Source organism: Ictidomys tridecemlineatus, chromosome 1, assembly GCF_052094955.1.
Source record: "Ictidomys tridecemlineatus isolate mIctTri1 chromosome 1, mIctTri1.hap1, whole genome shotgun sequence".
Classification (NCBI taxonomy): Eukaryota; Metazoa; Chordata; class Mammalia; order Rodentia; family Sciuridae; genus Ictidomys; species Ictidomys tridecemlineatus.
The window spans coordinates 103,161,340-103,189,110 of record NC_135477.1 but is presented as its reverse complement, the minus strand read 5'-3'; the positions used below and the strand labels follow the sequence as shown (position 1 = coordinate 103,189,110).

The window sequence follows — 27,771 nt, the reverse complement described above, 5'->3', positions numbered from 1 at the left end:
TCAAGGTGACATTGTATATTATTTATCCTAGGATCTTGCAGGGTATAGGGATTGATTCTTTAAAAAGGATCTGTAGATTATCTTCTGACGAAGAGGTGCAGCTGTGTTCAGATATAGAAAAGCGGCCATGTCCCATAGCATTTACTGAAGACACCAGGATACAAGTGAAAAATTTGGTCACAAATCAAATTTACTGTTGATATGGGGTTCTATTTCCTGGAAGGTGATTTCTTTTTCCTTCCTATATATTCTTAAATAGAGGATATATCTTCTTTGGGTTTGAACCACTAAGAAGCAAGATTTCTTTATCAGAGGACAAGATATCTAATCACAGCTTTGCTAATGATCCTCCTCAGTGGTAAACATTTGCTGAAGATCAGCTACATATACATGGAATCTAAAATCTGTTCTAGATTCTGGGGACCCAAGGCTCCTGCCCTCCAGAGATTTTTCCTCTTAGATAAGGAGATTGTATGTGTGTGTTTGTACATGCACTTGTGAGCTGAACTCTCCCTGGATTAGGCTCAAAGGCAAGTCTCTCTCGCTCTTGCTCTCGCTGTCTCTCAAACACACACACACATGCACACACACAGACATAACCACCAAATAACATAAATGTCCCACTATTAATAAACCCACAGGAATTTATTTGCTGAGGAGATAAATACAGAGGCTTAATTATCTCATTTGTTAAAGCTGTTGGGACATTGGTCTGGTTTGTACTAGGAGTAATGTGAATAGGCCTTTGTTCTCTTAGCTCTCTGCTTATTTCCTTTCAACACTTTCATGGTCATCTTAGAAATAAATGTGTTAGGAAATACAGAAGCTTGAAGTCTGTGAAGAAAGCACTTTGTTAAAGTTAAAGGGCAGTTCTCAAATCTGAGAGATGGATGATTCAGTGGGACATGGATCTGTGCTCATGGTCCCTGGACCATGACAAATGGAAGCACAAGTACTTCCTTTAAATAGCTAACTAACTCTGGAGCTTGTGGCCTGCAAGCCTGACTCTCTACTTAGGTCAACAGGCCAGAAGAAGGGAACTGAATGGGGATGGAGTGGAAAGTGAATCCTTGTTGGAGAATGGATGCTTGGTGTGCCAGAGGTGAGTAGACTGGCCTGCTGTTGGGGCTGGCTCTATAGGTCCTGCCAGGCTCTGAAGCTGAAGAGGCACATGATCTTTTCCTGCATAATAAGAGAAACTCTGAGAAGTGGGTAGGAAAGGCAATGTTTTATGAGATGAATGGGGCAGAGCCTAGACATCAGGGATGTTTTATTCAGGACTCTTCCCTTGCGAATGGTAGGAGCTCAGCTCTCCCTGGATTAGGATTTAAAGGAGGTTGTTATGGCTCACACCTGAGAAGACCCAGTGCAAGCTGGATCCAGGGCCCCAAATAATGTTTTCAGGTCTCTTTGTTTCCTTCACCAGGACCCCTTATTTCTTTTCCCAGAATTGCTTGGCTTTGGACATCTTCTTTCTCTTATGTATGTTCTTTATACATAATGCCTCCCTGAAACTCCTGTGTGCAACATTGCTTCTTTGGGCAAATGAAATCAGTAAACAGACAGCCTTCTGATGACCAGTTCAGGAAGTCAGGGGGCTCCCTGAGCTTTATAGATAACATTTTCATATTGCTAAGCCTTTCTACATTTGCAGGGTTTCTCCATTTCACATCTTCGAGTGTTTAGAAAGGAGTGACTCGTGGTTACTTTCTTTGCTTCATATATGTCTTGCACATAGAAAATAGCCTATAAGTATGCAATTAAATTAGATAACTAATAAATGAATTTTCTATTAATTGGAGAAAAGCTTTTAATTTTTAAAATATTAGGTAGAATAATTAGATGTAAATGATATAATATGACATAAATGAACTTTATATTTAATTTATGAAATGGGTTTATTATTTAATTTTATTGCAGTGGTTGCATGGTTTTCTCTCTATTATCTGCATCTAGACTTCTTTACAGTATCTCATTTCCATACTTAAGTAAATTTTACAATGTTTTTCTTCCCAGCATATCTCATACTACAAGCCTCTGAGCCTTCTATTTCAGAATATTGTGACATACCTTCACAATTTGTACAGATCACTCCAGTGGGTCCTTTTCTTTAGGAAAAGTGCGGCTGTGCTTTTAATTCGGTCCCTGTGTTGGTAGCACTTGTGACTTGAGCCAAATGCCTCTGGAAACTTAGAACTGACAAGCTGAACTATCCATTTCTGTCTCTTGGGGACTTTATGTGGGGCCGTTACTAAAGGGAAAGACAGTGTAGTTTGTTCAGTTCCTTCATTGTTATTTTTCTTAGGACTTTCAATACTCCTTCCTCAGGAAAGATCCTGGTTATAAATATGTATTTGATTATAGGGAGTTCTGTCTTGGATGGGTGCCATTTGACTGTGCTATATTTTAGAAAGAGATATTTGGTAATAAGTTTTCTATTTGATATAAAAATAGGAAGAATTAAATGGATCTTCTGCAACTCTGCATCCAATAATAATGACCACCACAATGTAACAGCGTGTGTTTATGGACATTGAAAACTATGTAATCTTTGTTTCTCCTATAGATTTGGCTGCAAGAATGAATCTAACCTTAGAATTTAAATATATTATTCTACACCATATTCTCCATAGTCTTACTTCTCTAGTATTTATAAATGATTTCTCATTTTAAAAAACTCAGCATTATTTCCTGGTCAAATATAATGTGTTTGTTTGCTTAAAAAAATCTCATGGAGTTAATTAACTATAATTTTTTTGAGATTATATGTTTCTGAGTTAAGCTACTATTCATCCTCCTGAGAATTTCCCAGATTGCTGCAACTATATTTATAGGGGCTTTATTTTCCAAGGTTAAGAAGAGATAAAGTTTCTCAAATATAGATGTTCTAACTTGGTTCCTAATCTTTTCAAGCACACAGCTGTCTACACAGTCCAATCTCAGATTTTTGTACTGAGAACTGATGAAGTATTTATTTAATTGAAGTATAATCTTTTTACATTACTCAATTACTCATATTTTAATTTCTCATTTCTTTTCCTAAAACTGGGTGAAATGCTTAAGAATAGTGATGCTTTGGGTATCTTTTAAAGGTATGCATGGGGTTCTCACTTACACAGAAGCCATTGTGTTAGGTGCTATGAGTTGGAAATGCCTGTTTTCCTCAACCATTTCATACCTAAAATGAGCTATGTACTCCCAGAAGTCACCTGTGATTTTTTTTCAAAAAAGTGATTATTAATTGTACAGTTTATTTTCAAGAGCTAGGTCCCTTCATTTAGATGGACTCGTGAAAGTAAAGGAGCAGGCAAAGATTTAGTGAGGACAGACCTGCTATGGTTTGAATCTGGAATGTCCTCCAAAAGCTCATGTGTTAAAAGCCTGATTCTCCTTAACACCAAAATGCCAAAACTCCTTTGTGAAGAGGGAGGATTTCATAAATCATTCCACCTCCACCCCCTCAAAAAGAAAGGACAGTCCCCAGTGCAAATAAATTCAGAGGTAGGAGCTTTAGGCAATGATTAGATCAAGGGGGCTCTGATCTCATCAGTGGACTAATTCATTAATCCATTGATAACCCAATGGATCACTGGGAGGAGGTTAGATCTAACTGGAGGAAGTAGGTCACTGGGGGTGTTCCCTGGAAAGGCTGGTCTTGTCTGTAGATACCTGCCCCCTTCCTGGCTGCCAAGAGTAGCTTTCCTCTGCCATGCTTTTCTACCATAACATTCTGCCTCACTTCAGGGTCAGAGCAATGGAGCCAGCTGATTGTGGATTGAATTTTCTGAAACTGTGAGCCAAAATAAATCTTTTATCCTCTCAGTAGTTCTGGTCAGGTATTTTGGTCATGGTGATGAAAAATTGACTACCACAGACCCAAAGAGCAAACCTTGATGCTCTTCCCAGACCCCTTTATCTGGGACATGCCCTAGCTGATGGGGTATACATTATGATGGCTACAAATATGTGCCTCTACTGGACACTGCCCTTAAAATATGAGAGAATGTCTGTTCTCAACCTTAGGAAATAGTTCTCCCCAAATTATGTCCTTCCAAGGGCCAATGGCTAGTTGATTCAGGGTTATAAAGACTAAGCCTCTTGCTTTAATTTGGGGCAACTGCAGTACCAGCTCCAGGACTTCCCACATGATTGACAGAGGCCTCATTTGAAACCACATTGTGAGTCAATATCTCCCTCTGCCCAGTATTGCTTTCTTACTGTGCGACTCGTGATACATCCCACACCACTCAACTAAACCAACTGTATGCGGTTCTCCATTGCAGAGAACATTTGCAAGGAACTCTGACTGAAACCATTGTGGAATTTCTTAAATTGATCTGTAAGTTTAAGGGAGAAATAATCAGATATTATAGAAACAGAAGCAACAATTTCTGAAGGGCTTGGTGACAGATGGACATTTTGAAGACAATCAAAGGAAGTTTTGCTGGTAGGGTTACACCCGGGCTTAAAATAACATTTATGGGAGGATTAAGAAACACACATGTGCCAGAGGAGATGAGCGTTAGGTGGCACCAGAGGACAGTAAAGCTAACCAGAGATGGCAAGTACTAAAATGAAATCATTTATCATAGAAAAAAAAGTAAGATTTCTATAAGCATTTTAAAGAATTCACAAAATGCTAATGTGGAAGAAATCTTTTTTCTTTAAGCTACAAAATCACACTGTAACCTGGAGATTCAAGTGATGCAGAGAATTGGTATAAAAACACCTAGCATTTAGTATTCATGTACTACCTCTTGGCAAAGAGCAGAGAATCAAATGTAAGAATTCTGTGAATTAAGGGAATAGTTGGCATTCCTTAATTGTTGTGGATCAGGGTACGAGTACTCCAGGAGGTTCTCTTATTTCTAACAGTATATTAACCTGGTGCATTGCAGTTGCTCAGTTATTCATTGAATCAATGCATGAGGCTGGATGCTGAAGGCAAATCCTGGATATTTTCCTTGCTATCTTCTTCTGAATAATTTTTCTACTGCATATTTTCCTTAATCATAAAATTTGCTTAGCAAAGCCTCCCATTTTTATGGGACTTCTGCTGCTTTGGGTTAACTATATTATTTTAACATTTATTTAAACTAGAATGAACTTCTAGGAATCTATTATAAGGACAATCAAAAGTGCAACCCAAAATATATATGGAATTGTTCACCACTGTGTTATTTTTCATGGAAAAATGGGACATGGCTAAAATTTCCAACAATAAAGAAATGCTTAAATAATTATAATGAATGCATTCTCTGCGTTGTTGCCTCATCATTTTAGTGTTTTTTAAAAAATTTGGTATATTTTAAAATAAATTTTATTTTTAGAATAATTTTGAGTGTGCAGAAAAATTGCAGAGCTCCCATCTACACTGCTCCCAGTTTCCCCTATTATTAATATCTTATAGTATTGTAGTATGTTACTTTTATTATTATAATATTATAAGATATTAATAACTTGTTAGATTTAACTAACTTGAATTCATTGTTAATTTTAAATCCATTCCTTATTCAGATACCCTTAGTTTTTACCTAAAATCCTTTTTCTGTTCCAGGATCCTATACTGGACACTATATTGCATTTAGTCATATCTCTATAAGCTTTTGGTTGGCTGTGATAATTTGTCAGACTTTTCTTGTTTTTTTTATGACCATGCTAGTTTTCAGGAGTACTGATAATATATTTTATAGAATTTCTTAATTGGGATTTGTTTGACTTTTCCCCCTCATAATTAGAGTGCAGTTAATGGGTTTTATAGAAGAAGACCATAAATATAAGGTGCCATGTTCATACCATCATATCAAGGGCACTGTGTTAGTCAACTTTGCATTACTATAACAAAATGCCTGAGGCAATCATGCTGTAAGGAGAAAGCCTTTATTTTGTCTCATGGTTCTTGGGGTTGTAGTCCAAGACTGGGTTGCCCAATAATTGACCTCTGACAAGGATGACATGTCACATGCCAGGTGAGAACACCTGGCAGAGCAAATTACTTACCTCATGAGCCAGAAGACAAACAGTAAAAGAGAGAGGCTAGGGTCACAAGGTTTCCTTTCTGGATAACCCTCCTATAACCTAACAACCTTCTAGACCTTCTAGTAGGTCAATACAAAGCATCTAATACTGCCACACTGGAGACCAAGCTTTTTTTGTGTGTGTGTGGTGGTGGTGATGGGGTACTGGGGATTGAACTCAGGGGCACTCAGCCACTGAGCCACATCTCCAGCCCTATTTTGTATTTTTATTTAGAGACAGGGTTTCACTGAGTTGCTCAGTGCTTCACTTTTTTTCCCCCCTGAGGTTGGCTTTGAACTGGTCTTCCTTCTGTCTCAGCCTCCTGAGCCGCTGGGATTACAGGTGCATGCCATAATGCCTAGCGAGACCAAGTTTTTTAACCATGGGTTTTGTAGAACATAATATCCAAACTGTTGTAAGTACATGCTGTCAATGTGACTTATTACTGCTAATGTTAACCTTGGTCATTTAACTGAGGTCCTGTTTTTCAGCTTTCTCCTCTGTAAAGTTATTCAATATTCCCCCACCCCACTCCATTGCTTATGTTGTAGTCTTTGGAAGAAAGTTACTCTGTGCAGTTTACACTTAAGGTGTGGGAAGAGATGTTTCACCTCTTTGAGGATGGAGTACTTACATAAATGATTTGGAATTCAGTACAGATTCATTTTTTTTCTCCTCTGTTTTTTACTAAAATACATACATACATATATACCTATATACATGTATATTTATTTATTTATTTATTCATTCATTCCAGTGTGTACTCATGATTATTTATTTTATACTTTGAATTATAATTAAATACTACTGTTTGTTTCTTTGCTTATATTGTTCTAGCTTTGGCCAGTTGGAACTCTCTCATTTGGCCCTTTTGACCCCGTGTCTCTTTGACATACTTGCATCGTGTGTGTGTGTGTGTGTGTGTTTGTGTGTGTGTGTTCTTGAGCACTTCCTTATTGTAGGATGTCCCAGTCTCATCTTCTGTACTTCTTGCCCTCATCTTAGCCATTCTCCAAGGATCCCTCATTTTTATTTATTTATTTATTTTGCTACCAAAGATTGAATTTAGGGACACTCAACCACTAAGCCACATCCCCAGCCCTATTTTGTATTTTATTTAGAGACAGTGTCTCACTGAGTTGCTAGGAACCTCACCATTTCTGAGGCTGGCTTTGAACTCATGATCCTCTTGTCTCAGGCTCTGGAGCCGCTGGGATTACAGGCGTGTGCCACTTTTGCGGAGGCTGGCTTTGAACTCGTGATCCTCCTGTGTCAGCCTCCCAAGCCTCTGGGATTGCAGGCAAGCACCAGGGTGCCCGGCTAAGAATGTTATTGTTTCTTACAACAGAGTTTCTTGAACTTTAGCCATTCATAGTTTCGGCTATATCTACCCCCCAACCCAACACACATCTGTATGAAATATGTTTAATAGTTTTTTCTAATCTGACTTTCAAAAACTTTAAATGCATAATTCAGAAAAATGTTTCCCTAAGCAAAAATCTATATTATGAATCAAATGAAAATTTAAAATGCAGTGGAACCAAACAATTATTAAGGTTAAAAAAAGAAAGCAAAGAAGGTCTTCTTGTAAAGTCAACCTAAAAATATGACTTTAAAAAGTCCTGGATGGTTTTGGACCTGACTTCAGCACTTCGTCTTGCTTTTTATTATTCCCACAATCTAAGGCATTCTGCTTTCACTTAGAGCTCTTTATTGGTCATAACTCCCCTGCTTTTCATTTATTTTTTCCTATTGGGAGTATTTAGCTAATATCTGCTCATTTTCCAGCTGTTAGCAACCTCAGGAGAGCTGTTCCCAGTCTTCCTGACTTGGTCAAATCGCCAATTATATTTTTCTCGTTTATATACCTCTGCTTCATTGCACCGTTCGCAATTCGAACATTATTATAGTGAGATTTTTAAATGCTTTTATTAGTGTACTATAGTTATACATAATATTGAGGGTACTATGTAGGTTCTGGAGCCAATCTGCCTGGGCTGGAATTCTGGCTCCATCACATACTTATTTGCTGTTTACTTAGATAAGATATGTACCCATTCTGCCCCTGCATTTTCTCATCTGAAAATTGAGATAATTATGCTAATTATCTGATAATATTACTCTGAAAATTAAATGCATATAATACACTTAGAACTATGGTTAGTACATAGGAAGACCTCAACAGATAATAACTGCTGTAATTCTCACTATAAATAACATTTTAATTTCTGGTTGACTTATAAATAACATTTTAATTTCTGGTTGACTTTAATTTCTGGATAACCTATAAAGTGGCTCATAGAGAAGTATTATCAGTAGAAATTTAGGATCATGAATATAATATTGATAGAAATACAGTAAGGAAAGGAGTTATTTGCAGGTCTATTAGGAAATGTTTCAGTGGTTTGTGGTTTGGAACACTATGTTATTGACATTTTTATTGATTGAATTTTTAGCAGGAGCAGTAGAATTACCTCTCTTTAGTTTAAAAAAATCTAGGAATTCATTTCTTATTCAATAAAAAGATAATTTTGTGGCCCAGACAAGTATATTTAACAATCATTAAAATTTCAAACTGAACAACAGATTGTCTGCTATTAGGATATTCATCATGCTTTCAAAATTAGCAAACTTAAAATTTCTTCTTGCTTCCAATCCATCCTCATTACATGATTTCATATGTAATGAAATGAAAATCTTCTTTTTAGAACTTTTATTAGTCTTATTTTTATGTTAGTATAGATTTGCATATTTATTTTCTTAGTATTTATATCTTCATTTTAAACATAGTATCTTTTATAACTATTTTCATTAGGAAAAAACAAAGATTTACTGTGCAAGGTTAATATAAGAAAGGCATAATGCAATGTTTATGTTTGCAGTACATTGCTTACTTGCATCTTAGTTTTCTATTGTATTTGAACTTGTGCATGTCACACATTGTCCTTTTATCTTGTTTTTCATGTTTTTTAAAAACTTACTATGATCAGAGGAAACTCCTCAAATTATGCCAGTTAACTAGTTATCACAGTCTCTGGCAATGTTCTTGGAAAATACGTAGATAAAAATTCTTATTCAGAATATATAAAAAATGGATATTTTAGGATATGGTTTTGTTTAAAAAAAGAGCAGTGATTTTCACATACATGGAATTAAGAAAATTCGTCTATGTGTTCTCACCCTCCTTAGTTTCTTCTATATTCTGCTAGTTACCTTGTAATCTGATATACCTATTTATATTAGCTGTTGATTTTCATCTTCCAAACATACCAACCATTCCTTAACATTAGTTAACATTAGTAGATGGCTACAAACTATTTTTAAAGCACCAGCACCTGGAATGTACATAAAATCAACTTATTTGTCTGTTCTCCTTATGCTATTACTATGTCATTAACTGCATTAAGCAGTTAATATACAGTGTTTAAAACTTGGGACTTAAACTGGCCCCATTGAAAGTATGGGGTGCTATAATTATGATTTGAAATAGTTCCTCCCTATTATTTGTTATTTATCAAAACAAAGGCAGAAAACAGTGAGAATTAGGAATGTAATTATACATATGGGGCAAAATAGGAATGGCTTTCATATTAAAAGCATAAAAGCGTAAAGGTAGTACTAGATCTAGACTGTGTAGGCTCAGATCCCAGTTCTACTTCTTAGGTAAGGGCAAATACAAATTAAAAATTGAGTTTCAATTCTCTTTTTTATTAATAAGAGAAAACACTTTTACTCAATTTTCTTAGAGCATTTTTTAAGAAAACTTATTTTGCCTTTGACTCTTCAAAATGTATGTAAATCTGTTTAAAGCTAAACCAGGCTCTTCCTAGCTGTGACTCAGGAAAGCTTTTCTCAAGGAACAGAGAACCATCTCTTTACGATGTAACTGTGAAGGAAAATAGTGCCCCAGTCTTAAAATTTCTGTGGGAGGAAATTTTGCTAATTTTGGTGGGTGTGTAACTCCAAAACTTGTTGTTGATTAGATATGAGAAATTAGTTTTTCCTTTGGGTAAATAATCTAATGCAGATAGCCATCCCAATTATCAGTGACTTTATGAACCATGCATAATATGGTGCTGTCACAAATCCTCTTACTTGAGCACTATGTATTGGGTTGCATCTTCCTAGCTAAATAAAAGGTGGGTTTTCTTCCTGTTATGTGATGATGCATGCCAGCTGCTGCTTTGATACTTATTCAATAGTAACATGGTTTGCTTTTTCTTGCATCTTCATGGAAAGGTTTTCTGGGTTTGGAGGAGATATTGTTTTTAATCGTATCTCCCCAACACTTTCTGGATATGTGATTTGGGAAAAATTCCTAAATCTCTTTGCATCTCCATTTCCTCATCTGCTAATTGTAGATAATAGGAATACTTTTTACTACCATTACTTCTAGGATTATTGTGAGAATTAAATAGCCAAATGTATGTAAAATGCTTAGAACAGAGCTGGACATGGTTGGTATCATATACTACTGATTATTATTACCATACATAGAAATTTTAAATGCTTCCCTGTATAATTATGAAAAGGAAATTCTTGTTATGAATTCTGTTTTTTTTACTACTGTCTACTCCCAAAGGAATTTCAAGACCAAACAAAAAATGTTAAAATAGAGACTCCACCTGCCAATTGCAAAATCTCAGCTCAAAGTCTACCATCCACATCAAAATCATGGAGTTAAATACTTCCCCTAAATTTGAGAAATGTGTTGAAAATACTCTATTAGTGAGTGATTTCTTTCATTATTTCATAATGGCTCATGAACGCCACATCTGTACCAGGGCTTGTAAGGCCTGCATGATGGATCTTCTGTATGCTCTTTCATTCTGATGCCACTAGCATGCAGCAATAGTGACATTCTTTAGGTTCCTCTAACAGCCATCATTGCTCTCCCCTCAGAGCCTTTGAATGTCCCTTCCCCTTTGAAGGCATCGCTGGCTCCTTCCCCTTTATTCAGGTAGAAGCTAAAGGAAACCCTTCTTGTAGAAGCTCTTTCTATACCTTACAGGTCATCTGTGGTCTCTCATTTTCCTGTTTCCTTTTGTAGCACTTGTGACTATCTGAAATTCGTGTCTGTGTTGGCTGAATCTCTTTACCAAAAGTAAATTTCATGACCACATGGGACCTTTTCTCAGTCCCTGCTTTCTAGTTCAGTGCCTGGGGAATAATATTGTCTCAGTAAATATTGCATGAGTTAGTGAATGAATAATGAGCTCCCCTTTCATCCTTCACTGATTTTAGAGATATTTGGTGAAGTAGCTCATATACCACATACTGAAGGGACTTAGCATAGTACATACAAGATTTGCTATCAGTTTTGATATTAAGACATGCATACAAAGAAACTTTAAAAAGATAATTCCCAAACTATGGAACTACAAGGGAAAAATAGGAAAAGAAAATATAATAAAAAGGAAAAACCTGTGTGCTAAGCATTATGCTAAGCACTATAAATTATTCCACTTAAATTGTTCTCAAGAACCTTCCCATTTATGTATTGTTGTATTCAGTTTTATAGAGGAGGAGGAGAAGAAACTCAGAAGTTAAATAATGGGCAAAGAGTTGCCCAGTGAGGTTGTTGATGGATGAAACTTCAAACTTCTATCAGTTGGATTCCAAGTGTTATTTTATTTGCATCACACTAAAAAAATGAAAACCCTCTCTTCTATTAAAAACTGTGAAGTGTTGGAGATTTTCACATACAGTACTTGCAAACTAGCAAGTTAACTGCCACAGTTTCATGGATGCTGACAGGCAACTCAAGGTCCCTGAGTCAGAGAAAAAGGACATTATATCTCATGAGAACAACAGCATAAAGTTTGCCTTCATGTTAGTTTTCTAAGTCCCCAGGTCCTGTATGGCAATGCAGAGTGGCTCGGGTAAGTGCCACACACTCTGGATTTGTGCCATCAGAAAAATCATAGGGAACTCAAAACTTTCACAATAGGCTACAAACAAATGTATCCTTTGCACATCTTCATTATGTTTACAATAGGGGAGGCATTATCTTTAGGATACAAGATATTTAAAAAAGTGAGGGGAAAGGGAAAAAAACAAGGGGGAGAAATGAATTACAGTAGAGGGGGTAGAGAGAGAAGATGGGAGGGGAGGGGAGAGGGGATAGTAGAGGATAGGAAAGGTAGCAGAATATAACAGACACTAGTATGGCAGTATGTAAAACAGTGGATGTGTAACCGATGTGATTCTGCAATCTGTATACGGGGTAAAAATGGGAGTTCATAACCCACTTGAATCAAATGTGTGAAATATGATATGTCAAGAACTATGTAATATTTTGGACAACCAACAATAAAAATTAAAAAATAAATATTTCCCTCTGCTCTGAAGGGAGTCATTATTTCTGTCTTCCAAAATTGTCACTGTACAAAATGTTTGAATGATGTTCTGAAACACAGGCATTCAAACAGTGCCAACATGCTGAAAGGAAAGGCACCAGTTGAGAGCTGTCCTGTAATACTGTCCACTTATGTTTCCTCTTCCAATGAAGAGTAATGCAGTTGTCTTGGTTGCCCGAGCCAGAAATCTAGTCATCTTGTTCAGTTGTTCTTGTTCCTTCTTTATTAATCACTTTATTTATCTTGCTCTTAACTCCCCTTCTCACCAATTTCAACCAACCACAAATTCTTTCCATTCTTCCTTTTAAAAACAGCTCTTGAATTCGGTTACTTTTTTTTTTTTTAACTTCATCCCACTTACCAACCACTTCCCTCACTGGCTACTTAGTGTGAAGAATGCTCTGTGAACATTCAAATCCAAATATTCCTGGAGACATGTTTTTATCTCCTTGCAGAGGTTCATAGGAGTTGAATAGGCAAGTCATATGCTATTTAGTATTTTTTTAGGTTTTTTAATTTTAATTTTATTTATTCATTTTTTATTTTTTTATTTTATTGTTGGTTGTTCAAAACATTACATACTTCTTGATATATCATATTTCACATTTTGATTCAAGTGGGTTATGAACTCCCATTTTACCCCGTATACAGCTTGCAGAATCACATCAGTTACACTTCCATTGATTTACATATTGCCATTGTAGTGTCTGTTGTATTCTGCTGCCTTTCCTATCCTCTACTACCCCCCCTCCCCTCCCCTCCCCTTCCCTCTTCTCTCTCTACCCCCACTACTGTAATTAATTCTTCCCCCTTGTATTATTTTTCCCTTTCCCCTCACTTCCTCTTGTATGTAATTTTGTATAACCCTGAGGGTCTCCTTCCATTTCCATGCAATTTCCCTTCTCTCTCCCTTTCCCTCCCACCTCTCCTCCTTGTTTAATGATGGTCTTCTTCTCGTGCTCTTCTTCCCTAGTCTGTTCTTAGTTACTCTCCTTATATAAAAGAAGACATTTGGCATTTGTTTTTTAGGGCTTGGCTAGCTTCGCTTAGCATAATCTGCTCTAATGCCATCCATTTCCCTCCAAATTCTATGATTTTGTCATTTCTTAATGCAGAGCAATACTCCATTGTGTATAAATGCCACATTTTTTTATCCATTCATCTATTGAAGGACATCTAGGTTGGTTCCACAGTCTTGCTATTGTGAATTGTGCTGCTATGAACATCGATGTAGCAGTGTCCCTGTAGCATGCTCTTTTTAGGTCTTTAGGGAATAGACCGAGAAGGGGGATAGCTGGGTCAAATGGTGGTTCCATTCCCAGCTTTCCAAGAAATCTCCATACTACTTTCCAAATTGGCTACATCAATTTGCAGTCCCACCAACAATGTACAAGTGTACCCTTTTTCCCACATCCTCGACAGCACTTATTGTTGTTTGACTTCGTAATGGCTGCCAATCTTACTGGAGTGAGATGGTATCTTAGGGTGGTTTTGATTTGCATTTCTCTGACTGCTAGAGATGGTGAGCATTTTTTCATGTACTTGTTGATTGATTGTATGTCCTCCTCTGAGAAGTGTCTGTTCAAGTCCTTGGCCCATTTGTTGATGGGGTTATTTGTTATCTTATTGTCTAATTTTCTGAGTTCTTTCTATACTCTGGATATTAGGGCTCTATCTGAAGTGTGAGGAGTAAAGATTTGTTCCCATGATGTAGGCTCCCTATTTACCTCTCTTATTGTTTCTTTTGCTGAGAAAAAACTTTTTAGTTTAAGTAAGTCCCATTTGTTGATTCTAGATGTTAACTCTTGTGCTATGGGTGTCCTATTGAGGAATTTGGAGCCCGACCCCACAGCATGTAGGTCGTAGCCAACTTTCTCTTCTATCAGATGCCGTGTCTCTGATTTGATATCAAGCTCCTTGATCCATTTTGAGTTAACTTTTGTGCATGGCGAGAGAAAGGGATTCAGTTTCATTTTGTTGCATATGGATTTCCAGCTTTCCCAGCATCATTTGTTGAAGATGCTATCCTTCCTCTATTGCATGCTTTTAGCCCCTTTATCAAATATAAGAAAGTTGTAGTTTTGTGGGTTGGTTTCTGTGTCCTCTATTCTGTACCATTGGTCCACTCGCCTGTTTTGGTACATTTTTTAAATTGGCAGTATAGTTACATTGCTTAAAGCTAAAAAATTTACAGAGGGAAACAGTAAAATCTTCCTGTCATTGTTCTCAGGACCTTGCACTCTCTCTTCTTTAAAAAATTTGTTCTAATTAGTTATACATGACAGTAGAGTGCATTTGATACATTATACATAAATGGGGTATAACTTCTCATTCTTCTGGTTATATATAGTATAGAATCACATTGGTTGTAAACATATATATACATAGGATATTACTGTCTGATTCATCTCTTATCTTTCCTACCCCATACCTCTCCCCTCCCTTCACTCCCCTCTGCCTAATACAAAGTACCACTATTTTTCCTTAGCACACTCCATTTATTGTGAATCAACATCCGCATGTCAGAGAAAACATTTGGCCTTTGGTTCTTTGGAATTGGCTTATTTTGCTTAGCATGATATTCTTCAGCTCCATCCATTTCCCTGCAAATGCCATAATTTCACTCTTCTTTAAGGCTAAATAATATTCTGTTGTGTATATATACACCACATTTTCTTTATCTGTTCACCTGTTGAAGGGCGTCTAGGTTGGTTCCATAGATTGGCTATTGTGATTGAGCTGCTATAAACATTGACCTGGCTGTGTCATTGTAGTATGCGGATTTTAAGCCCTTTGGGTATAGACGGAGGAGTAGGATAGCTGGGTCAAATGGTGGTTTCATTCCAAGTTTTCTGAGGAATCTCTATACTGCTTTCCATAATGGTTGCACCAATTTTCAGTCCCACCAGCAATGTATGAGTGTGCCTTTTGCCCTACACTTTAACCAACATTTATTGTTGCTTGTATTCTTAATAACTGCCATTATGACTGGAGTGAGATGAAATCTGAGAGTAGTTTTAATTTTCATTTCTCTAATTTCTAGAAATGTTGATCATTTTTTCATGTATTTGTTGATCAATTATATTTCTTCTGTGAAGTGTCTGTTTTGTTCTTTAGTTCATTTATTGATTGGGTTATTTGTTTTTTTAGTGTTGAGTTTTTTCTATATCTTTTCTTTATCCAACTGCAACTTTGGTTTCAAATCCTTGTCAACTTGAGCAGATTACTAAACTGGTATCTCTGCCTCCAATTTTTCCCTCTCTCATCTATTATCAACTAGATTCAGAATAAGGTGTTTTTTTTTTTCTTTCTTACACTGTGACTAATTTCTCATTGCTCTCACAATATAATCTAAAGACTTTAACAAAACAGATTAGGTCTTTAATGTTCTGGCCTTTACCTACCTTATTTCTCATTGGTTCTTTAGTTAAATTCTATGTTTTATTCATATTGTATTCCCCAGTTTCCACCTTTACCCATATTCGAGTGCTTAGCATCTCCCTCTGTTGGGGTGTGCTTCCCCCTTTTCTCTCATATCTGCCTTTTTCCTTTTTTAGGTCTCAATTTAAATATCATCACTTCTATCACACACAGACCTTTACACTCCGATACTTTCTGTGCCTATGTCCTTTTCTTGGTACTTGGTGTGATTATTTTAATATCCCATTCATTGTTTTAAGCTCCTTGAGGATAAGAGTATCAGTTTATTAGATTAATTCCCAGACCAGCACAAAGCTGGGCCCTCAATTGGCCTCCCTAGCCATTTTGTGAAAGAACAGTGAATGCATAGAGAATGGAGTAGTGCAAAAGTTAGCGTTGCAGAAAAGGAGAACAAGGATGTTTTAACATCTCATTTTATTTAGATAACTATGTGTATTACAAAGAAAGGAATGTATAAATGCATTATGAAACTATTGTGATTCCTGTGGCTATCAAAATTTTACCCCATCCTGTAATTTTAACTTGAAAAGTATTAATCTAGAGGATGAAGGGAACTGACAATTGTTGAAGATTTATTGCCTGTAGGCATTGTGCTAGGGTCTTCCTATACTTTTATAAGTCATTTAATCTCTATGACAATCTCAATGAGGTGATGCCACTCATTTCTTCTTTTTACTAATGAAGAAATTGAGGTTCAGATTGATAACTTGTGTGAAGTTACGTAAGAGTAAGTCTTTACTAAGTACTTATGATGAATCAGGCATATTCTAAGTGTTTAGTATAATTTCTTACACTAAAGTAGGTAGGATTGTATCTCCTTTTTCAGGTGAAGAAATAGAAGCACAGAAAAAAAATACACCCTTCATCCATTCACTCATAATAACCATCTTTTCCTTTCAGTCTTTGAACCTATGTATAATAGTTGCTTTGCAATCGTTGTCTACTAATTCCAATACCTGGGTCATGACATGATTGTTTCTACTGACTACCTTCCCTTGTCACATTTTACTCTTTCATGTTTAGTAACTTTTGTATGGTGTTCTATGTGGATGATATGTCCTTTTCTACTGTGTAGCATAGTTTTTAGTTTCAAGGCCTGGGACTCATCTGAATGGGGTCTCAATTGAACACCCAAGGTTTTCAACAAGATCTCTTTACTCTGGTTGCACCAGAACTCCATCTTTCATCTCTTACAAACTTTTTTTAAATCTCTCTCTCTCTCTTTTTTTTTTTTTTTTTTTTTTTTTAGCTCTGAGCTCTGCATGAGTAGTCTCTGGTAGCTCTCACCTTTGTACTCCATATGTTGGCTAAGGACCCATTATAAATTCTCATAATGATTTCTGGCTCACTTTCTCCCTACTCCCTGAAGCTTGGGACTTTATGTTTTCTACCTCCTTAGTTTACTAAAATCTCCGCTCTGCTTGGTATTTATTGCCTTGTGCCCCAGAAAGTTCAAACCTGGACCCACATCATTATGATTCCCTTTTTCCCCAAACCACTGGTGTAGTTCATTTGTTGTTTTTGGTTGGAAAACAGTAGAATACTATATTTTTCTCATTTTATAGTTTTTTTTCTTTTTTTTGTTTAAACCACGCTCATATTTTCTTATCATTGGATATTTTCTATGAATTTATTACTTTAAAAGTCTAGCCTATTTATCTCAATTACTACAAAATTGAGATAAATGTCTAAAAAAGCCAAATTCCCATATATTCACAATTGGTAAGGGGAGGTCAGGGTCCTCATATATCTATGTGTCTCTTTGTGTTTGGCTTCATATTATTTGTCTATCCATTTATTTATTTATTCACATGTACTTAATACTAAAAGTTCTAATTTTGATAGACTTCCTTGCAGGGGTAACAAGAGCAGATTATTTTTATTGTAACAATTGTCACTTAATAAATTTCATGTTAAAAATGTGCATTCTCATGTGTTTTGAAATATGGACATAATCAAAAAATCATCGCGACACCAAGATAACAAACTTTTCAATGGCTCCAGAAAACTTCCCGTGTTCTTCTGTAATCCCTTCCTACCTCTATCCTCTTTCCAAGGATACCACTGATCTGATTTCTGTCACCCTAAATTTAATTTTTATTTTGTAGAATTTTATATATGATATCATGAAATTTATATTATTTTTTTTATTGAGTTATGGATGTTTTCAGTCTGTATAAATTTTTTTTATTCAGCTTTTTCTTTGTTGTGACAAAAAAACCTGATATGAACAATGTAGAGGGTGAAAAGTTTATTTTGGCTCCGTTTCAGGGGTCTCAGTCCATAGACATCTGACTCTATAGCTATAGGTTCAAGGTGAGGCAGAACACCATGGCAGAAGGGTATGGCAGAGGAAAGCAGCTCAGAACATGGCAACAAGAAAGCAGAGAGAGCACCATTCAATATATGAACCGCAAAGGCACGCCCTCAATTACCTCCTTTTTAAGCCATACCCTACTTGCCTACAGTTACCACCCAGTTAAACCATATCAGTGAGTTAATCCACTGATTAGGTCACAACTCTCATCACCCAATTATTTCACCTCTAAACTTTATAACATTTTCTCACACATGAACTTTTGGAGGATACCATTTATCCAAACCATAACAACAATTTTAATATTTATTCATGGCATAATGGTTCATATTTTTGCACTGTGAGTGCTGTTCTACTGTATGGATATACTTCAGTTTGTTCACCTAATGGACATTGGATTATTTATACTTTTTGTGCTATTAAAAATAGGGTCAGGAATATGAATATATTACTTTTTCTAGTAGAATATTCCATTTCTTCTCACAACTTACTAATTTAGAAACTTATGTTGAAAAACTGTCTTTTAAAAGATGGCCAACCATTAGACGATTTCCAGAATCCCAATTAAAACCTCCAAATGACTGGAGTTTTGAGAGTACTTTTCTCCTTTGTTCTTTCTCTTCTTTCAGTAATGACTTATCAGAAATAAGTGGGAAATGTGAAAGAAATAATAGTGAAGAATAAAGTAACAAATTAGAAAAATCTAGCTTTTGTTAGAAGATGAATCTATTCAGTTCTTAGATGAAATTGGCCTCAGGCTTGTGAATTTTAAATTAATAAAGGCTATTGCATTTGAATGAAATGATTATAAGCATTTTTCTCAGGACGTTTTTTCTCACTAAGCCAGTACAGATGTGTTTTCATTCATAAAGATGTTGATGTTCCTTACAGCTTAAACCCAGTTTATATTTTTATTTTTTTTCTGCCTATTTTCACTTAGTGAGAGACTATGCTTCAGTGTTTCCTTTTTTGGTGTGTATATAACTTTCTGGCTTTTCAGACTTTTTTCCTTTGTAGAATTGTGCCCAGAAAAGGAAGTGACTCATTTCTATACAGTAGCATGTAGGTGTGTGATGAATGTTGGCTGCCAGGTAGAAATAGACAGTAATGCTGTGTAAATGGAGCTTTAAAACTACTAAAATCTGAAGGATTTCCATTTTCTTCAGAATTTAAATTGGGGGGAAATAACTTTAGAAGTTGGTTAAGGCTCTGAGCTCTGAGGAAGAACTTTAGGCAAATTAAAATATTATATAAATGTTATGAAATTGCCCATGGCCTAATGCAAGAATGATAGTGTTTAGGATGCTTTGCCCCATAAAATATTGGCTTCGAACTGCATAGCTCAAGCAGGATGGCACCCTGGGTGTGGTATAGGCCTGATAACAGATTGCCCAGACAAATTCTTAAAGACTTCTGCTTTGTAAATTCCCAGAAGTCTCCGAGTCTGCGTTCTTTACACTGATGCAGTATGAAGAAATGAGGAAGTTGATTGTATGGCTATCTGCCTCTGCAGACTTCTTAATGTTCTAAAAATAATGACAGAATCCTTGTTTTGAAGACCATAAGAAGTTGGGTTGCAAATACCTCATTGTCCTGCAAAGTAGCTGTGATATTAAGATGTGAGAATGATTTTTACATGTGTGGAGAGCCTTACAGTGGTGTTTTGCACAATTCCTACAGGGACAGGGCTCGTTAAATATGAAGAGTGTTAATATATAAAAATATACCAGGCTAATTAAAATTTTCTTCTCCTAATAAAGCCAGATTCCACTGATTATGGCAGTACTTGGAACAGTACCTGATATTGCTGTGTACCTAATAAAGTTGCATAAGAATAGATAATTTAAAAACTGAAAAATTGTTAAGTTTAGAATTCTTCCTTGACATGTGATTATAAGGCTATTTATGTTTTAACTTTGCATTTTGCAGAAAAAATGTAGCCAACTTGATTTTTAAAATCTTTCATTGTGTGTGTGTGTGTGTGTGTGTGTGTGTGTGTGTGTGTGTGTGTTGCTGGGGACTGAACCCATCATTGTTTTGTTTTGATCATTGTTTTAATGTGCATTTAGCCTGGACCTCTCTAGTCAGCTGAAACCTGCTATCAAGTCTTAGCCTTCAGAAACACCTTATCATTATTCCTGCCACCCTTGAACTTATGTGATAATACAGGTTAGCCTCATATCTAGTTGATACAACCACATTTCTTACTTATGCAAGATATGACATTCAAACTTGAGGTTAATGTCTGAAGGTTAACTTTCAATGCTAGTTAGCCTGGTAGAGGCAACTTAAAATATCCTTGTGTTCTTTCCATGTTGAATGTTGAATTCCAAAAAATTAAGTAATAAAAAGAACAGATGGACATGTAAAACAAAGAGATGGCACTTTCATTAGATAATTTTATGAAGAGCATCATATATTTTAAATAAATGAATATTTATAAAATTACAAAATTTACATATGTCATTGTATGTTATAAAATTTTAAATGCTAACAAATGGAGGAAGAATCCAATGAGAATAACCTATATTTCTAATTTTTATAGAAATTTGAACTTTGTAAAAAACTTAATGATTCAAAATTTCCTTGGGGAAAGATGCATACTAATTTGTAACAACATTTGTGAGATATCTTCTTCAGTCAAGAGATAACAAACAGCATACAAAGTATGAAGAAGAAAGAATAAGAAGTAGTGATGGACTCAAAAGTATCAGTTGATCTCAGACAAAAGTGATCATTTAGTAAAGCAAATGTGTTGCATAGAAACCTAGTAAGTGAGAAGGCTAAGGACAAATATTTAAAATATTTTTTAATGAGATGATAATAATTCCAATATCTGATAATGTTTCATACTTATTCTTATTGTTAATAAATTCATTTTGTTATGGCAAAATCAACCTAAGTCCCAGCTTTGGTTACATGAGAATTTTAGAACTCAGCCTCCACTAGATTAGAAGTGAATACAGAGTATTAACAGCACATAGTAGAAGGTTCTTTAACTCTGTTAGAGATCAGGGAAGACGCCTGAAAATGAGTAGGAGTTCACCAGGAATATAAGGGGTGTGGTGAGTATGAGGAGGGCGTGGACCACAGGAGGTTTGGGATTACTAGGGCATAGCATTTAGGGCTAGGGTTGTGGATGATGCAGCTAGAGAGGAACTATATCACCTTTAGGCTTTTTCTTCTGAAGAAATTTAAGAAGAATGACTTGCTTAAATTTGCAACATTTCATGATGGTTTAAGTGGAGCAGTATGGATATTGGTTATAACAGAGACAAAACTATTTAGGTAGCTACTGGAATAGTGAAAGAATAAGATGAAGAGAGCCACACTGAGACATTGTTATATTTGAGATATGTTTCAAAAGTCAAGTAAGTAAGATTGGCGATGATTGGATTTGAAGAGAGACAGGGAATTCCAAGAAACTGCCTAAGCATCACGGCAGGGAGACCATCTGGATTATGGTACAATTAGAGATGTGAATGTAGGAGGTTTGTGGTTAAGGGAGGTGCGATGTTGAGCTTTGGTGCTAATGAGTTTCACAGTGGTTAGGATAGCAGGCATGAGCTGAATACCTCTGGAATGCGATCAAGCACACTCAGAAGCAGATATAGGTAGAGAAATGATGGGAGCTGGTGAAATCACTTGAGGAGAGCACTAGAAGTGTTAGAAGGTGATAAGTTCCATGGGTGGGGCAGGGGAGAGAAATAGAACATGGCAAGGAAGATGAAGAATACTGAAATTTAAGGAGAGGATTTAAATTTTTATATTGGGTGGACAAGTAAGCTTCATTGAAGAGCAAAAGAGCACTGGAACAAAGACTTGAAGAATGAAGAAGTCATTTGTGTGGGTGTTTGGGAAGAGCATGTAGGAGAGGGCTCAGCCAGATGAGCATTCTTAGGTATGCTAGGAACATGAAGGAGGCCAAAGTGCCTTGGATAGGTGAGTGGGCAGGTAGTGGGGAGGTTGTCGGAGGGGAGTCCAAAGAGATAACCCTGAGCTGGAGCATGCAGGCCTTTTTTTAAAAAAATATTTTTTAGTTGTAGTTGAACATAATTTCTTTATTTAATTGATTTATTTTTATGTGGTGCTGAGGATCGAACCCGGGCCACGCACATACTAGGCTAATGCTCTACCGCTGAGCCACAACCTCAGCCCAATGCAGGCCTTTTATGGCTTTTGTGAGGGTCTTTGGTTCTTCCTTTGTGAACTATAAAATAGTGAAAGACTTTCAGCAATGTAATGATATAATCTGACAGTGACTTTAATGGCATCACTATGGGATGGGACAGTACTCCACAAGGAAGCTGTTGTAGCAATCAAGGGAGAACCCCCAGCTTTATCTCCAGCCCTATGTATTCCTGGCATACGTGTCTCTCCCTCACCTCAGGACCCTGTACATGCTGATCTTCTCTGAGGTGCCGCCTTCTTGCCATTCATCTTTGCTTGGTTAACTCCTCTGGCTCTTTCAGACTTCTCTCAAACACCACTTTCTCAACAAGAGAAAGAAGACTTCCCTGTCTCCCAGTCTACTTTAGCTTCCCACTGTTGTAAACTCTCAAGTTTCCTAGTATTTTACCTTTTTGTAGCTTGTTTGTAAATGTATGAGTGAGTTGGTCACATTCCACGAAGAGTCCATAGTTCATGAGTGCAGAAACTTATGGCACTTTAGTAAATACTTGCTGAATGAGTTGTAAATGAATAAAGGGATGATTAAATAGATGAAATAATGAGGTAGAAAGAAGACTCTAAGCTTGAAATTGAAGTATTTGATAGATCGGGCTACCAATTGATAACTGCAGTGAGGAGAGAGAGGCAAGGTGGTAAAATCAAATTTAGGAGCTTCAGAGGCGGATGGTCATCTGTCCTGACCATCCATCAAAAGCAATTGCCCCTCAATTTTCTCCATTCTTTTAGTCCTTTAGAAATTAGAAAAGCAAAGGAGAGAGTTTTAATAGTCTATGTAAGTCAACAAAAGAAAATGTCTATCTCAAGAGTAAGTCATTAGCAAATTCATTGATCATCTTTAGCCCAAACTAGATAGTCTCTGAATGAAAACACTTGGTCTTTCATTATAGGTCTCTAAGAATAGCTTCTGTTGCACTTTGTGTTTGATTTTCACAAGTCTTATAATTTCCTCTCTGAGCTACATTCATCAGACTTGTCTTATAGTAACACATTTAGTTAAGTTTTTATTAAAACCTATAGCTGTGAAGAAAAAACAAATTTTAAAGTCCAGTAAATAAATTCTGGAGGACTTTTTTATTATAGGCATTGCTGGGAAAAGATTTTTTCAGAAAATGAAATGGTTGCAGGATGGCCACTATCATGTATTGGGCCAATTAAACTCAGCAAACTGCAAAACTCTAAATTGACTGAATTTTATGTATTGTTTCCATCTTTCTTCAAGAGAGTTCTCTGGAGTGATTGAATGTGCATCACAACATTTTCATAATTTTACCACTGGAGGGCTCAGTGGCCTTTTTAATGTTTTTTTTTTTTTTTTAGGAGAACATATATTATTATGTTTGTGGAGCAGTGAGAATTGGAGACAAAAATGTTTTTCTCCTTCTTGAGAAAACCTGTTTTGAGGGTTCCCAAGTGGATAAATCACTATAGCCAAAAAAGTTTACGTAAATGTCCTCAAGGATGTAAACTCTGGTCTTTGCTGCAGGTTAACTGAAATAAAATAGGATACACTAATGTCTCTCCCAGGGATTACAAGGGACTTAAGATACTGAACAAGGTTTAAGCTCAGATGTGCATGTGCATATGTGGTGTGTTTCCAAGTGTATTCTGGTAGCAATATGCGGGAACAGTGAAATAAGGGTTTAGAAGTCTGTGACGGTCCAGATATTGATTAATGTAGTTGGGGTAGCACTATAGTTTGGATGTTGGGTGTCCCCCAAAGGCCCATGTGTTGAAGGTTTGGTCCCAGCATGAAAACTTTGAAAGGTGGGCCTTGTAGATATCCTTAGATCACTGGAGAATTCCAAAAGGAATTGTAGGACCTCATGCCCTTCTTCTTTCTTTCTTTTTGCCCCATGGCTTGTGACATAGTGATTTTGCTTGGCCATATGCTCCTATCATGATGTGCTGCCTTCCCACAGGCCCATCTATCATGGAGTAAAAGGAAACCATAAGCCAAAATAATCCTTTTATTTTTGTAAGTTCATTATCTTAAGTATTTTGTTATAGTGATGAAAAGCTATAACTAACAAAGGTAGGAATGGGAATATCTAATTTAATTTAAATATTTTATTTATTTTTGGTACTGGGGCTTGAATCCAGGGGCTCTCCTAATCACTAACCACATCCACGGCCATTTTTATTTTTGAGAAAGGGACTTGCTGAATTGCTTGGGGCCTCACTATGTTGCTGAGGCTGGCTTTGAACTTGAGATCATCCTGCCTCAGCCTTCCAAGCTGCTGAGATTATGGGCATATGCTACTGTACCTGGCAGGAGTGACAATACTTTAAAAGACTAATTGAAAGGAGATGGGGTGGGTGTCAGGGGACCAGTATTCATAGACAGTTCCAGGACACCTGTTGCATGTCCAGTTATAAAGATTGTGATTGGGATGGGGTTCTTTTCCTGGAGGTGTTATATATGGCTGTTGGCCCTTAAAATCTGGTGCTGAAACATGGATTCATCACAGGAATTCTGATGTAAGTAACACACCAATTTGGTATCTGCATACTTTTTTGATGATTAGTAGGAGGCAACAATAACAATGAAGGAGTAACAAGGTAATATTATGCAAAAACTTGGGTAAGTGTTGACTCTGAAGTGAAAGTATAGTATAAAACCAACATACAGGGATGGGGTTGTAGCTCAGTGGTAGAGAGCTTGCCTAGCACATGTGAGGCACTGGGTTCAATTCTCAGCACCACATAAAAATAAATAAATAAAATAAAGGTATTGTGTCCATCTACAATAAAAAATAAATAAATAACAACAGAAATGGAAATATCAGAATGGCTCCCAGAATGTATCAGAAATTCAATTCTACTTCATTTGGTATGTGATTTAATACTACTTATCTATAAACTAATTATGAAGGATGAATAATAGGCCAGTCAGAAGGGAGATGATTGTTTACACTGAAACCTACACAGACGTAGGGGAATCTGAGAAAAAGGAGTTTGGTCTGAAAACTGTTTAAGAAGATGGCACGGAACTTCGCTTCCCCTCACATTGCAATGGATGCTTGTTCTTCTAAAATTTTGCACCATGGATAAATTTACCTTCTTCTGATTTCAGGCTTATTTTGCAACATTTATTTTTATTTTTGCAAAGATGGGGATGGAACCCAGGATCTCACACATGCTAAGGCAAGTCCTCTACCATTGAGCTACATTCCCAGCCTGTTTTCTGCTACATTGTGTTTATGACTTGGCCTTAGATTTGATTTGGCAGAAAATGTACTGGTCATACCAACATGTGTCTTCAGACCCATATGTCACTTGTAGTTTTTGGACTGGCTCAGCATCTACCAGTGCTGGATGCTGAAGGAAGCAGCTCTGAGCCAGCAGCTGAGAACAAGTCTGGACCATGGTGAATTTCCCAAGGCAAGTGCTCCCTTGTTAGGTTGCTGGCAGCCTGCCAGTGCGCCTGTTTTAGTGATGCCCACTATTGTCCACCTTTCTTCCATTCTCTGCAGATCCTACAAACTGTTTCCCAGAGTAAATCAGAAAGACAGGGAGGGACTAGCAGAACTATAATTTTCAAAGAAGAGTACAAAATAATATCATTATAATTTTTCTCATTGTACTTTATTAATGACTCAAGGAGTTGTGAGCACCTGAATGTGCTTAGCATTGTATTTTCTTCTCTTGTGTTGCACTGCAATTTTCTAAGAAGATAAAATGGGATATTTCTCTCCCTGTGAAGCCTAGTTTTCTTGCCATGAAAGAGCACCTCTAGCAAAGGGTTTCCCTGGAGGCAGAGAACAGTCAGTGAGTGGTAAGCTTAGCCATGGGGTTCCCTACCTCAGTTGTCCCAGAGGAACTGAGGCAGTCTCTTACTCGGGGTTAATCTCTTCTGGTGGATTCCAAGTTTGCTCCTACTTATCCCTTGCTCTAATGATCTATTTGCAGCTACCCTCTGCAGATGTTTCCAGGGAGCTTCAGTCTAGGCTTAGTCATGGCACCTGCTAGTTCTGGGGAAATGTGAATGGGCTGAGAAGTGGCAGACATAACTTCCCCCAGACTGTTTCTGCCATGGGTATGTCTGGAATCCCTAAATTTGGCCTGACAAGATGCAGCCTTGCCCATCTTTAGAGGATCTTCAAAGATTCTGGCTCAAGGGACAGGCTGAAGAGAAGTACCTGAGGTAACTACTACACAAGAGTATTCCTGGGAACTTCCTGGGAAGAACTAGTACAAAAGTGGCTTAGACTACAAGAATTATAAGGAAGTTATATTAAAATGCTTTAAATAAGAAGGCCGTTTTTAAGCCCTCCTAGTGAGGAGTTTTGAGATAGGTACTATTATGATCAGTCTGACTGTTCAACAGAGTCAAGGACCTATGCTACTTCAAATTTCTCTTCTGCCATCATTAGGATATCAGAGATGCTTCCCCTGCTGTCACAGGATAACTCCAGAAGTTCTGATTATCCTGTGTTCTTGGATGTGTTATATGTATTTGTGGTCCAGCCTCTCTGAGACTGATGCTGGAGCATGGAATTCTGACATATGTGTCACAATTATTTGGCATCTGCATAAATTTTGTTTGTGTGATTTTAGGTGGGAAGCAAATGGTGGATGTCTCTATGTGCATCTCTCCTTTTACCAAGAAGGAAAATCCTTCAGTGATCATCCAGCAGCCTTCACCCTAGGTCTTTTTGGTCAGAACTAAATTTGCATGCCCTCCTTTTGTCCAGTTATCAGCAAAGACTGTACAAAAACCTTTTATAGGCTAATTACATTTGACCTTCTGGGAATGGGTATGCTGCTTCCCAGATGTCTTCAGGAAATACATGATAAAACATAAAGAAAGATGACTGCCTGTTAACTATATTACCCAAGATCCGAAAAGAGAAAGCCACCTCGCCCCCATCATGCATGTATTATCAGTGGAAGACTTTGGTTCTTTTCCATTTTAATTACATCAAAGAGAATTGAGAGTACCTCCTAGAATTTGCAGACATCATAGTGGTATTGTATGCTAGATCATATTATTGATATTGCATATATGTATTATCTGAAGATCTAAAAATAGAATGAGTAGATATTGACTACAATACAATTCAGCCTTGCTTGGAGGCTAGAAGATATGTGAAATGACCTTAAGAATTTTTTTTAACCAGTTGATAAGAGGAAATATCATTAACAAGGAATTAACTAAGAACTGTATTCAAGCTGTCAGGAATGGGCATGGCTTCTCAAACTTTGAGAGGCCTTAAAAGTTCAGAAGTACATTCTTCTGGTTCAGTTAGTCTTAAACTTCACTGTGTATGAAAATTATTAGGGAGCTGGTTAAACATACCACTTGCATACCACTTTCCAAATATGTTAATTCAGTAGGTGTATTAGTTTCTGTTACTGTGTAACAAATGACCAAATTTAGTAGCATCAAACAATGCCTATTTATCATTTCACTGTTGTGTAGACAGTAGTAGTTTGGGTAAGTTT

General features: G+C 36.7%; 1 protein-coding gene across 8 annotated transcripts in view; it reads left to right on the top strand.

The window, feature by feature from the left end:
• The window catches only part of Mctp1 (multiple C2 and transmembrane domain containing 1), a 504,787-nt gene that overhangs the window by 16,180 nt on the left and 460,836 nt on the right, over positions 1-27,771 (top strand). Inside the window, exon 1 of one of the 8 annotated variants that reach the window (XM_078045008.1) lies at positions 861-1,102. The exons of the other annotated variants lie outside the window; for them this stretch is intronic. Coding sequence (XP_077901134.1) covers positions 1,085-1,102 — 18 coding nt within the window. The 5' untranslated portion in view covers positions 861-1,084. Of the gene's footprint in view, positions 1-860; positions 1,103-27,771 lie in introns of those variants that run through there. 8 annotated transcript variants of the gene reach the window in all.